At 58.0% G+C, this 12041-nt stretch overlaps 1 protein-coding gene across 5 annotated transcripts in view; it reads right to left on the reverse strand.

The window, feature by feature from the left end:
• The window catches only part of GRIK5 (glutamate ionotropic receptor kainate type subunit 5), a 57934-nt gene that overhangs the window by 40512 nt on the left and 5381 nt on the right, over window positions 1–12041 (reverse strand). For 4 of the 5 annotated variants that reach the window (XM_053905856.1, XM_053905853.1, XM_053905852.1 and 1 more), the window contains exons 2-11: window positions 10051–10179; window positions 9581–9745; window positions 7224–7321; window positions 6962–7127; window positions 4810–4988; window positions 3292–3345; window positions 3029–3190; window positions 1293–1445; window positions 795–899; window positions 604–711 (exon numbers count right to left, since the gene is read on the reverse strand). In XM_053905856.1, coding sequence (XP_053761831.1) covers window positions 604–711; window positions 795–899; window positions 1293–1445; window positions 3029–3190; window positions 3292–3345; window positions 4810–4988; window positions 6962–7127; window positions 7224–7321; window positions 9581–9745; window positions 10051–10129 — 1269 coding nt within the window. In that variant the 5' untranslated portion in view covers window positions 10130–10179. The remainder of the gene's footprint in view (window positions 1–603; window positions 712–794; window positions 900–1292; window positions 1446–3028; window positions 3191–3291; window positions 3346–4809; window positions 4989–6961; window positions 7128–7223; window positions 7322–9580; window positions 9746–10050; window positions 10180–12041) is intronic. The other variant, XM_053905854.1, reaches the window with a different exon arrangement.

The following is a 12041-nucleotide window of genomic DNA, read 5'->3' on the forward strand; positions in this document are numbered from 1 at the left end:
TCTCTGATCTGCTAAGCACAGAAGCAGCACCCACGGGGGCTACAGGACCACGTCCTTGGCTGGTGCTCAAGTACAAAAGGACTGGAGACGCAGAGCCCGGCGGCTACGGATCACGCTCTGGAGCCTCAGGGACGTGACTTCCGCCCTGGCTCTGCCACGTACCTGCTACGGGACCCGGGGCAAGGTGCCTCACCACTCAGAGCCCTGGTTTCCACATCTTCAAGATGGATATTAAGTTGTCACGTGTCAACACACTCAGTTGGCAAGTGTGGCAAAATGACCACTCTAGCGACCGTGACTTCTGGGGGCCAGACACTGTGTGAGGCGCCCTACCTGTGCAGCCTCGTGGAATCCCCACGACCGCAGTCATTCCTATCTCTGCCGTGCAACGGCCAGCTGGCGGAGCCTGTGCCCTCCCGTGTTTCGGCAGCGATTAGGCCGGTGACACCCTGGCCACAATCAGGATTGCTGGGTGCATGGGTCACATTCCCTGCTGGTCTGTGTGCGGTGTGAGCCAAGGAATCCTCCTCTTTCACTAGGACTGGGCTGGGGCACCGCTCAGGAAAGGCCCCTCCACCTACTGCCCCCCCCAGGGCCACTCACCAGAATGGTCGTGACCACCAGTGTCTTGTTGGCCAGTGTCTGCGACAGGTTGATGTCCAGGGTGGTGGCGTTCATGGCCAGGGTCCGGTTAGAGTACCATACCCCGATCTGGGGCAGAGAAGGTACCATCAGCACACGCCGGCCCTGCCCCCACCCCATCAGGACTCTGGAGCGTTCCCGGGTCTGCTCACCTCGCGGTGGCCTTGCCGGGACTTCTCCAGGATGCGCAGGGTGTAGTTGGTCCTCTGCCCTTTGCTGTTGAACTCGACCCGCCCGGTCAGCCCGTCATACTCTACCTAGCAGGGCGGGAGGCAGGCAGAGGGAGGGGTGGCAGGGGCCCAGACATAGGGCAGGAGAAGCCCAGAGAGGTGGAGACGGAGAAGAAGGAGACAGAGAAGAAGAAGAGAGGGAGAGGGACCAGGAAGGACCGCGGTTAAACGAGAAAGACAACACGCCAGCAAAAGAAAGGAGATGGGACACAGATGCAGGGGGAGGGCAGTGCAGACAGGGAGAGGGAGGTCCAGAGGGGAGCGATGGAGGAGAGGAGGAGGAAGAGGCCCAGAGACAGCAGGAGGTGGGTGGGGTTGGTAGCGGGGGAGAGGGCAGAGGGGCCACAGGGTGGACACAGTTAGTGTCCCAGCCTGAGAACGACGGCCCTGCCCCCTCGGCCCTCCCCGCTCCCCGCTCACCATGCGCAGGTAGTTCATGAGGCTGGTCCCATGGGGCCAAATGTTGGCCGACGTACAGGCCAGCGGCTTCACACCGATCTCTTGGCTGCGGTTCAGCTCCCGGACGGCACTCACCACCACGTGCACGGCGTCAAACATCAGGGCCGCCGACAGCTGGGGTGGGGGGCAGAGGTAGAGCGAGGATGAGGAAGGGGCCGCTCAGGCAGGGGGGCCCCAACGCCCCCGTGGTGCTACCCACAAGCCCTCAGACAACTCCCGTCTCTCCAGGAGCATGAAACGGTGCAGGTCGGCAGTGAGGACCGGTCTCTGAGTGTCTTTCTCAGGGAGTCAGGTGGCAGCGGGAAAAACGTGCATGCTGCCCGTAGCTTTGTGGGAATAGCTCCTCCTGAATCATGCAGCCCCGCGTCTGTTTGGGGACGGGCTGGATGGCCAGCCGAGTCACCTCCACAGGGGGATGCTGGTGGGCCTCAGGGTGTGCCCGGGAATCCGCATCAGCGTGGCTGATGTAGGATGCAGGGTGTGGGAAGAGGGCCACAGCCTGATTATGGCTGGGCGCACGTGTGTGGGGGCTGGAGAAGAAAGTGCCTGTTTGTCTACACGCAAGGTGCCAGGGTGGGCGTGGCATCTAGGAGGCAGGCGAGCATAAGGGCTGTGAGCCTGCGCCTGGGAAGCAGGCGGCTCTGAGCTGGAGACCCGGCTCTCCTATTTCCTACGGGAGGCCCAAGTCCCCACCCTGCTCGGAACCTCAGTGTCCTCCCCTATAAGATGGGGATGATTGTCATCTCTGCCTCCACAGGCTAACGTGGGCACCAAAGAAGGTAATACATGTCAGAGTTCAAAACTGCCCAGCACACAGTGAACGCTTGATACAAATTGGGCACCGAGCTGTGACTGAGGACATGGGGCATCTCTGTGTGTGTGTGTGTGTGTGTGTGTGTGTGTGTGTTTGCGGGAGTGTCTTCGCTGGGTTGGTGTGAAGGTCTGAATATCTGTGTTGTGTAGACAGCTGCAGGGGCACACACAAATGTACCTCTACCCACGTTATGTCTGCACCGCCTGACTGCATGGCTCAGGGTCCATGTGCGTTTCTATGCGGTAGGAGTGCCTTGGTATCTTGGCACAGGACTAAACGTCTGTGAACAAATACACCTAAGCGTGTACCTTCTGTATGTTTGTGTTTATTCGACATATATTATTGGACACCTACCCTGGGCTAGGCTGATTTAGGTGCTGGTGATACAAAGGTGAAGAAAACAGAAAGAAAACCCTACACTCATGGAACTTACGGTCTAGATATCCATATCTGTACCTAAGCAAAACATAGAGCATTAGATATGCAAGGACAGGTACTGTGCAGAAAAATACAGTATGGAAGGGAGCTGATTAGCAGGGAGTTTGTCGTTTTTATGGTGGGGACCAAGGAAGGTCTTATAACCGAGGGAATGTTTGAGCAATGACTTGGCAATGAGGGAGTGAGTCGCTAGTTCTCTGGGGAAGCACATATGAAGCAGTGGGAGGAGCAAGTGCAAAGGCCCTGGGGTGGGCATGTGCTAGGGCCATAAAGGCACCTGGAGGAGGCCAGTGTGGCTGGGGCAGCCTGGGAGGTACAGAGGAGGAAACAGATCAGACTTATCTTGGGGCCACAATGTGAGGCCTCACAGTATGTACTTGGAAAGCGAGTGGGGGCGCTGGAGGGTTCTGGCACCATCTCACCAAAGTACAGAAGAAGTGCTCACCGCAGGACCTGGATAGGTGCTGGCTTCACAGTTCTCCCTCCAGGACATGTTGAGGCTGCGCACAAACTCGGGGTAGAAGGGATGTGAGGTGTTAAACATGGAGAAGCCCAGGATGTTGGAGGTGTCCTCCACGATCCCGTCCAGGTGCAGGATGGGGAAGTCCTGGGGCCAAGAAGAAGGGGTGAGGCCAGGGGCCAGGCCCCACATGGGGCAGACACCCTGGGAGGGGGGCGGGGGCCGGAGGGGCCGCGTGGGGTACGCACCATGGTGGTGAGGATGTATTTGTAAAACGCTGAGGTCATTCCCAGCTCTGAAGCCTGGAGGACATGGGGCGGCACAGAGGCGACAGGAGGGGCGGAGGCCCACAGGCAGAAGCGAGGAGACGCCAAGAGAGGAAGAGAGATTTAGAGACAGGCCTAGTGAAGACACCCATGGGAAACACAGTAACAGACACCCAGAGACGGAGACAGGGAGAAGGAGCCGCGCGGGGGCAGAGGGAGACCCTGCTCCCTGATGCTGCACCAGTGGACAGGCGACCTGGGTGGAAGGAAGGCCTTATTGGAGGAGAGAACGGCACCCCCAGATGCCCGCATCCCCCTGGAGGGCACTTACAAGACTGCCTTCTGGAGACAGACAGGCAAAGGGACGCCTTAGAAACAGGACAGGCCGGGAGGGTAACCTCAACTTTAAGCTTCTCCCCGCGCTGCCTCAGAGCCAAGTTGGGGCTGCTACTGTGTGGGGCCCAGCCTGGTCACAGGCCAGATAAAACCCCCCCTGCAATCTTTACAAGCACTTTGCAGCGAAAGGCAACTGACTGGAATCTCAAAATGCCTGTTTGGAGCCCCTTTCTTCACAGTCCTTGAGGCAAAGAAAACTAGAAGGCCTCTCCTGCCACGGTGTCCGAGCCTGTCCCCGCTACGGTCATTAGAACATTACATGGCACCAGCCAACATCGGCCGAGTGGCAGGAGCTGTTATCGTGAGGCTCACAGCCCATTCCACGAGAGGAGAGTGACCACGGGTCCCTCGGCTCGGCTCACGGGACCCCAGCCCAGGCCTGCCTGCCTTCCGAACACGAAACCTTTTCTCTAAAACTTCTTGCCTCAAGGGCCCTATGGATTCTGTCCACACTTCTTCCTGTACACTACAATCAGTAGTGACATATGGTTTTAATTAAAAAAAAAAGAAAACTGGAGAAAAATAAATAATACAGATTAGATTACGAGGACGAATTAAGAGCAGGGAAGCAATGAATGATTAATGAATGTGGGTCACTGCTGGAGGGTGTGTGGCAGGCCCCGGTGCTACCCCCTCCCGGGCGCCCTTGAGCCAGCCTGCTTAACTCCAGCTTCTTAATCCACAAAATGGTCATCACGCCTGCCCCACAGCCTGGGTGGGAGCCAAATTAAAGAGTCCGTGCAAAGTGCCTCCACGCGGCAGGACGGGCACTCAGTGCAGATGACAGGGAGCTCCCCGCACCAGCATCTACTCTGGGCCAGGACCTGTCTGTCCCAAGTGCTTCCCCACCATTCACTCACTACCCCTCACGGCAACCCACCGAGGCAGCAACTGAGCACAGAGAGGGGAGGCGACTGTCCAAGGCCCGACCACCGGTGCGACCGCGAACTGGCCAAGCTGAGACAAACCTCACGATTATCATCTGCTCGTAGAAAGCGGGTCTCTACCGTGTGACCCCTGAGGCCTGTGGACATTGGGCGACTTGCTCTGTCACCCAATGCTTCTGCCCCAACCCTGCAGAGAGACAGAGACTGGGGGACTCACTTTACGGAGGATGAGGTGGGAGATGGACGCGTTGGCATCAATGATGATGGTGGACACCTTGTCATCGCGGATCTCCTTGAGCAGCGGCGTGGGGTCCCGGCTGTCATCCAGCATCCTCACTGACAGCGTCTCCTTGGAGATGAGGAAGCCACGCACTAGCTCCTCCAACCGCAAGAGGCCTGGGGGAGCAGGAGGGCCCGGGTTAGGGTCCCTGTAAGTGTCCCAGGGTGACTTCCTCCTCCTCCAGTGTAGGGGAGCCCAGGAGGGGACGAGGGCTGTACTGCCCAGAGCGTGGTCGGCTCTCTTGGGATACTGGGCCCGTGGACCCTGTGCTCGACCTCCACACACCTGTCCCCTGCCACCTTTCCGCCGCTGGGACCTGTGACGGGGATCTCAAACTTCACTCACGTGAGCCACATTTCCACTCCTCTCACCCAAGCCACCACCTGCCTGCCAGCCACTCAGGCCCAAACCCGGACAGCACCCCGGCCTCCTCCCTCCCTCTCCCTCTCTCCTCCTGTCCCTCTCTTTCTCTCTCCCAGCTGCGCCCAACCCACCCAGGCTCTATCTGCAGAGTGCAGCAGACCCCACGTGCCGCACCACCGCCACCACCCTGGCCTAAGCCACTGCCTTCCCTCACCTGTTATGACAGCCGCACTTGCCCCCACGTCCGTCCCCGTCACAGCAGCCACAAGCGCATAGAGCAGATGTGTGCCTCCTCTGCCCCAAACCCTCTAACAGCTCTGGCCCATTGAGAGTGGAGGCCCGCATCCTCACAGCCCCCGGGCCCCACTCCACCCACCCACCCCTCACCATCCCCTTGACCTGTCTCGCACACGCCACGGCCACGCTCCTGCCCTGTGGCCTTTACACTAGCTGTTCCCTTCTCTCCCTGGACCCCCATGCGGCTCCCTCCCTCTCCACCTTCAGATCTCTTACCCAAACATCACCTCCTCGAGGAGGTGATCACCATCCCATCTCGAATGGGAGGACTTACTACTTCCTAGCTTCTCCCACGAGACAGCAGGCCTGACAAGGACAGGGGTTCTGGCCTGGCTCGCACAGGCACCGCTCTAGCCCCAGGACCCAGAACAAGGTCTGGGCCGTGGCAGGTGTTCAGTAAATACCTTTTGAAAGACGAGTTTCTCCTGGAAGTTACTGAGCACGGCCCTCTCTCTTTTTCCAGCTGTGCACCCCACCCACAAACCCACCGGCCTTCCGGACATCCCCACTGGATGGTCTCTGAGACGCCTCGACCCCAAGTGCACCTCCACCTGACCGTTCCGTCCTCCTCCTCCTCCTCAGGCGGAACCCAGTCACCACAGCGACGGCGCCCTCTCCCTTCCCTCGTGGCTCCTCAAACCCATCCTGGCCTCTCCGGCCTGCCACCACCACCAGAGACCTAACCAGTGCCCCTTCTCCCTGCCTGTCTCTGGCCTCCCGGCCATAGCTCGTGGCATTCTCCAGTCAGTTCTCTCTGCTGCAGCCAGCGCTCTTCCTGCGACACACACCCGGCCTGTCCCCTGCCCCGCCCTGCGTGGGAACCTTGCACCACCGCCATCATCTTCAGGCAGAGGTGCAGGGCCCTGCGTGGTCATGCTTCCTGCACGCGCTGCTCCCCTGTTCCCACACTGGGCACCGGGCTCCCTGGAAGCATCCTTGAGCCTCTCAAAGCGGCCACGTTCCCTGGGCCCTCGGCCCCTGCCCTGCCACCCCCTCCCCTCTTCCTGACCCCAACTCCTCCCCAACCTTTAGGTCCAGCTTAGAGGCCCCTTTCTCGGGGACACGGGATCTGAACTTTCAGACCCGGGTAGGATTCCCTTCTACGTGCTCCGACGGCACCCCGCCTGCCCGCTGACAGAGTATGGATCACTCTGCGTCACAACCGCTCGGCGATAGCATCCCCCACGGACCCTGGAGTCCAATCCGGGACCACACCTAGTGCGGAACCGCCAGGGCCTCGCAGGGGCCTGGCACATAGGTGCTAGTTACTATCTGCTGACTAAATGGTCTCTCGGGGGAGGTGGGGGGGTCTGGGTTCCTGACGGGGAAGGATGGTGGGGACCAGGGGAGCCTGTGCCGTGCGGGAGACCAGATCTCTCGGGCAGGGGAGTTTGGGGGAATAAAAACAAAACACCCAGTTCTCCCTCACACTCGGCCTTGGCGCAGATGAGGCTGGCCGAGGGGTAGTTGAAGGACTTGAGGATTCGGGAGACGGCCAGGCTGACGTCCTCGTTACTGGGGTACAGGCTGACGGACGCGAAGCGCAGGTACTGCAGGCGGGGTGTCTCCTCGGGACCCACCTTGATGTGGGGGATCTGGACAAAGAAGGAGGCTTTGCTTCTATCCTGCGGCCTCCTCCCCAGCCTCGCCTCCCAGGGACCCACCCCTGCCCTGTCCCACACTCTGCTCACCTCCTTCTCTCCACAGATATGGCTCACGGTGGAGGCAGACGCAGGGCTGGACGAGGGCCCCAGGACGGACACGACCCCCTTGGGCAGGATCTGACACACTGCGAGGGGTGGGAAGAGACCGCAGTCAGGGACCTTCCTCTCTGCCCCCACCTGGCCCGGGAGCACATCCGATCCTTGGAGCTGCCGATCCCCCTTGGCCGCCCCGGACCCAGAGGCCCAATCCCCGGTCCCACCCGCAGCAGTGGACAAGACAGAGACAAATGGGGAGAAATGGCAAGAGGGATGGGTTAGACCATGAGAGAAACAAAAGAACAAAGAGGAAAAACCAGGGACCTCCTGGCTGCAAAGCTAACGCCCGGCTCCTCAGCCTCTGTCTCACTCCTCCTTTCCAACAACGCCTCACAGCCCCTCCACCCCACAACCACAGCGAGGGCCCCTCTCCACCCCACATCCCAAACACCGCTCTCCTGTGGCTTTCGTTTGCTACTCTTTCTTCTGTGTTGTTTTCTTTTTTCCCCTTGAACTTGCGCACATCTCAAAGACGGGGAGGCAGAAGCTGTTTTTTCTGCCTGCCCGGTGCCCATTCTCATGGCAAAACCCTAACTTCTCCTCAGGGAACCATGTGTTTCCCAGGACTGGCTGGCACCCAAGCCAGGATCACAGAACCACACTGTCCTGGCCACAGTGATTGGTTCAGAGATGTGGACGGGCTCAAAGCAGGCCATCAAGAGCCTTCCCCAGGTTTCTGCTACAATTATTACGTGGTTTGCTAAACAGGTAAGATGTAAGCTTTGAGCTACTGGGGCCGTCTTGGCACCAGTTAGGGAGGGTATTCCTGAAAATGAACCCAACTTAGAGGAAAACAGGACCCACGGATGAAGACAGAGAGCTTCCTGGGACATGATATGAGTGCCTGGATCTAACCATGCCTGAAACAGTCCCGGGACATCATTTGAGTACCTGGATTTAGCCATGCCTGAAATTAGTCCTTGGGCCTTTTCGTATTATAAGCTGATAAATTCTCTTTTTCCCTTAAGGCAGACTGAGTGGGTTTCTGCCACATCCAACTAAAAGCATCCTAACTAAATGCCTTACCTTCGTCTAAACTTGATTCTTCTGTGCCTTCCACATTGCTGAAGGCCCCATTTGTGCAGACCAAATATCTAGAAACAATCCTTGCCTTTAATTCTTCTCTCAATAGGCAAATTAGTCACCAAGTCCTGTCTCTTTTGTCCTCAAATTTTCTCATATCTTTCCCCTTCTCTCCCCTGCCCTACTTTTTAGGGCTTTCAACTCAGGCATGCCAACTCAGGCATGATCACCCAAATCTAGCCTCCAGATTAACCTTCCAGAAGCCCGCTCCCTGACCTAAACCCATTGGTGGCTCCCTTCTGCCTACAGGTGAAGGTGACATCTTTTAGCCTGCCACTGTCGCCTCTTTGAACTGGCCCGCCATTCTGCCCAGCCTCACCTCCCACTGCTGTCACACTTCAGCCCCAAAGTCTCTCATGATCTCACCAAGCATGTCCTGAGTCCAGGTAGCCAGGACAGGTTCAACCCCACACCCTGTTCTTTGGCTCCATATATCCCCCTCCTCTGCTCCAGCTCCAGACTCTAGCATATGCCTGGAACCCCATTTACCTCCTCACCTTCCATCCCAGCTTCTCCCAGTTTGTGTTCTGTGCTGCGCCAGTCAGGAAAGTACAAGAAACACTGTACCCCATTCTCCCTCTCGCTAATATGAAACACACGTGAATATAACAAACGCTCTGATAAGGCCTGTAAGAACGAAAACCAATCTAAAACACATTGAAGACAGCATCTCCTGAGGTATACGACCCCAACACATTTGTTCAAGAGATACCCATTAACATTTGCTCGGTCTGTCAGTATCCAACAAATACTTATGCACCCCTACTATGTGGCTGCTGTTCTTCAGGGCATACTTTGAGCAATGCCACTTTTTCTATATCCTGCTTGCCTTTCAGACCTCAGAACTTTGGTTTAGCCTTCTCCAGAACGCCTTCACTGTTCCTGTCCCTGAAGCCCCCTGGCCTCACTGTCCAGGCCCCTCATTACTCAGCTCTGGGCACTGTGTCCCCAGCCAGCCATGAGTTTATCTTTCAAACGAGGCTCTCAGCTCTTACAAGGCAGGACCGGGGCTGGCACCCTCCCTACCTCCCCATGCTCGGCAGCACCATCTCTGGAAAGGAAAAAGCAGAGCAGACATGAAGGAAGGGGCAGGTGGAGCTAGAAAGAGACAAAGCAAGCGAGCTGAGGAGGCCAGGAGCTGAGGGACAGACTGAGGGCTACCAGCCTGCCCTGCCTCACCCCACGCCCCCTGTGGCCCTGCTCACTGGTGTCCGTGGTCTCGTACTGGCTGTCCCGCTGAAGCTCAAAGATGTCTACTTCCACCCGGGCCTTGGCTGGGACTTCGATGATCCCGTTGATCTGCTCCCGGGCCAGAGCCAGGGCCAGACGTTCGCCGCGGCCACACACTGTCTGGTCGTCCAGGATTGCAGCTGAGGGGACACGGGGGTTGGGGACCAGACTCCTGGGTCCTGAGAAAGGAGAGGCTGGGGTCCTGGACTCCTGGGCTCTAAGGTAGGGGTGGGGATGCTGACATGGGTCTAGACTCCTGAATCTAAGGTTGGACACAGCTGGAGGTCTGGACTGCTGGGTCCGGGCGGGGGGAGAAGGCGCTGGGGGCTGCTGTTCCCTGTTGCTGAGGAAAGCTGAGACCTGAAGCCCAGATTCCCGGGTCCTGAGGGATGGGCAGGCTTGGGAGGGTCTCTGCAGAGGCGGGGCAGGGGCTGTAGGGCCTCACCCATGCGCAGTGATGAGAGCACCTGGCAGCTGGGGCTGGCGAAGGCAACAATCAGCAGCAGCAGCAGCTCAGCCGGCATCTTCCTCCCCTCCTCATGGGGACGCAGCTGCCGCGGCCCCCACTCGCCACCTGCAGGGAGCCCCCCACCCATGGGGAGATTGCTGAGGTGAGATTGCTGAGGACAGCCTCAGAGCCCTTTGGAGGACTGCTAGATGGGGTGGTGACCGGAGACCCCGGGACATTGTGAGCGAGCGCTGAAAGGCCCTGCCCTTGTCAGAAGCTGACAACACCAAAGGCATTGATACGAAGGAGGCTCAGGCTCTGAGGAGCACTACCGGGGAGGAGCTCACGGCACTGAGTGGGACAGGCATGGCTAGAGGACATTCACAGCTACCAAAACGGGAGGGATCTCAAGTAAGAGCAAATTCCAGGGACCATCCCCACCCCAGTAGGAAACCAGGAAGTGCCACCCCCCACCCAGTCCCGCCCCTGTCTCTGGGCAGGCAGCGGTTACTAGGCAACAGAAACTGGCTGGAGAGGATGCGGTGGTTGCTAGGCAACCCCATCCCAGGCCTCACTTGCCACTTTCCTGACGTCCCTGGTTCCCACAATCCCGTGGGGAGAGTGGCCTGGACATCCGGGGTCTGGAGGGGAGAGTATCCGGGAGTTAAGGAAACTTGAGGAGAGAGGGAATGATGGAGAGAGACAGAGACACACGTGGAGACACACAGATGGAGACAGATGGATGGACCCGAGGCAGCTAAGGAGCTAAAAAAAAAAAAAGAAAAGAAAAGAAAAGAAAAAAAGTAAAGAAAGAGAAGACAGAAACGGAGACAGAAATAGGAAGAGAGGCTTAGAGAAAGAAAATACAAAGACACCCAGGAAAGGAGAAAGAGAAAAAACAGACAAAAATACAAGGGAACAAGAAGATAAGAAAACAGGGGGGACAGAGATGAAGAGGACAAAGGAGTTTCTGGGTAGGGAAGGACAGGACTAGGAGCAAGGAGGAAGGATGAGGCAGGAAGGCAGGGAGCCATGGAGACGGAGGAAGGTCAGGATGCGGAGAGGAGCATAGGGCAGGCAGCAGAGAGGGAAATCAAGGCATAAGAGAGACACAGAATAGAACAGGAAATACAGAGAATGGAGAGAGGACACAAGCCCACTTGAGATGCCACCAGAGAGAGCTGGAAGGGAAGAGTAAGGCAGGGAGTCTGCTGTCTGCCAAAGCAGGTGCCAGACTACAGCCCCCCACCCTGCTCAGGGGAGCTGAGGATTAGGGGGAGACAATGCATCTTTGCTTCCCAGAATGGCTCCAACCCCAGTGAGTTAGAGTTCTCCAGGTACCCCAGCCTTCTATGGGGCAACCCCCAGGCAGGGATGAGTTTGGCTGGATGCATGGCTTCTCCTGGCCGAGAGCCGTGCCCCAAGAGAAGGGGCGTTGGGCTTCCAGGAGAGAGCATTACTGTGAGGCCCAGAGTGCTGTGAGGTGAGCCTAGGGGTCTCGTTGCACCCCACCTGATCCCCATGGATGGAGGGCTTAAGGTAGTGAGATAGCAGAATGAAACCTGCCAGGGGAGAGTAGAGGCACAGTGCAAGATTTTGGACCATCCTTGTGGCCAGGAAAACCTAGGCCATGGCAGCAGGAGACCCAACAGTCTCTGCTCTGCCCCTGACTCCCACATGACCTTGAGCAGCTCCCTCTCCCAGGGCCTCTGGGAAAGGCAGGCTGAGGGGTGGGAGGGCATCATGGACAGGCTGGGGGCTGCAGATGGTAATCCGGATCTACAGTGAAGACTTCAAGGGTGGAGGAGCAAGGGAAGTTGGGGGACCAGGAAGAACTCTCAGGGGGAGGATTGTGGAGGGCGGGGCTTGGAGAGAGGCAAGAGTTGAAGGGGGGTCATCCCGAGACATCAGGGGCTTCTGGGGACAAACCAGGGAACAGAGACTAGAGGACAGGGAAGACGGAGGGAGAGACAGGGACCAGAGGGCAG

Source organism: Panthera pardus, unplaced genomic scaffold (assembly GCF_024362965.1).
Source record: "Panthera pardus isolate Hobbes unplaced genomic scaffold, ASM2436296v1 HiC_scaffold_18, whole genome shotgun sequence".
Classification (NCBI taxonomy): domain Eukaryota; kingdom Metazoa; phylum Chordata; class Mammalia; order Carnivora; family Felidae; genus Panthera; species Panthera pardus.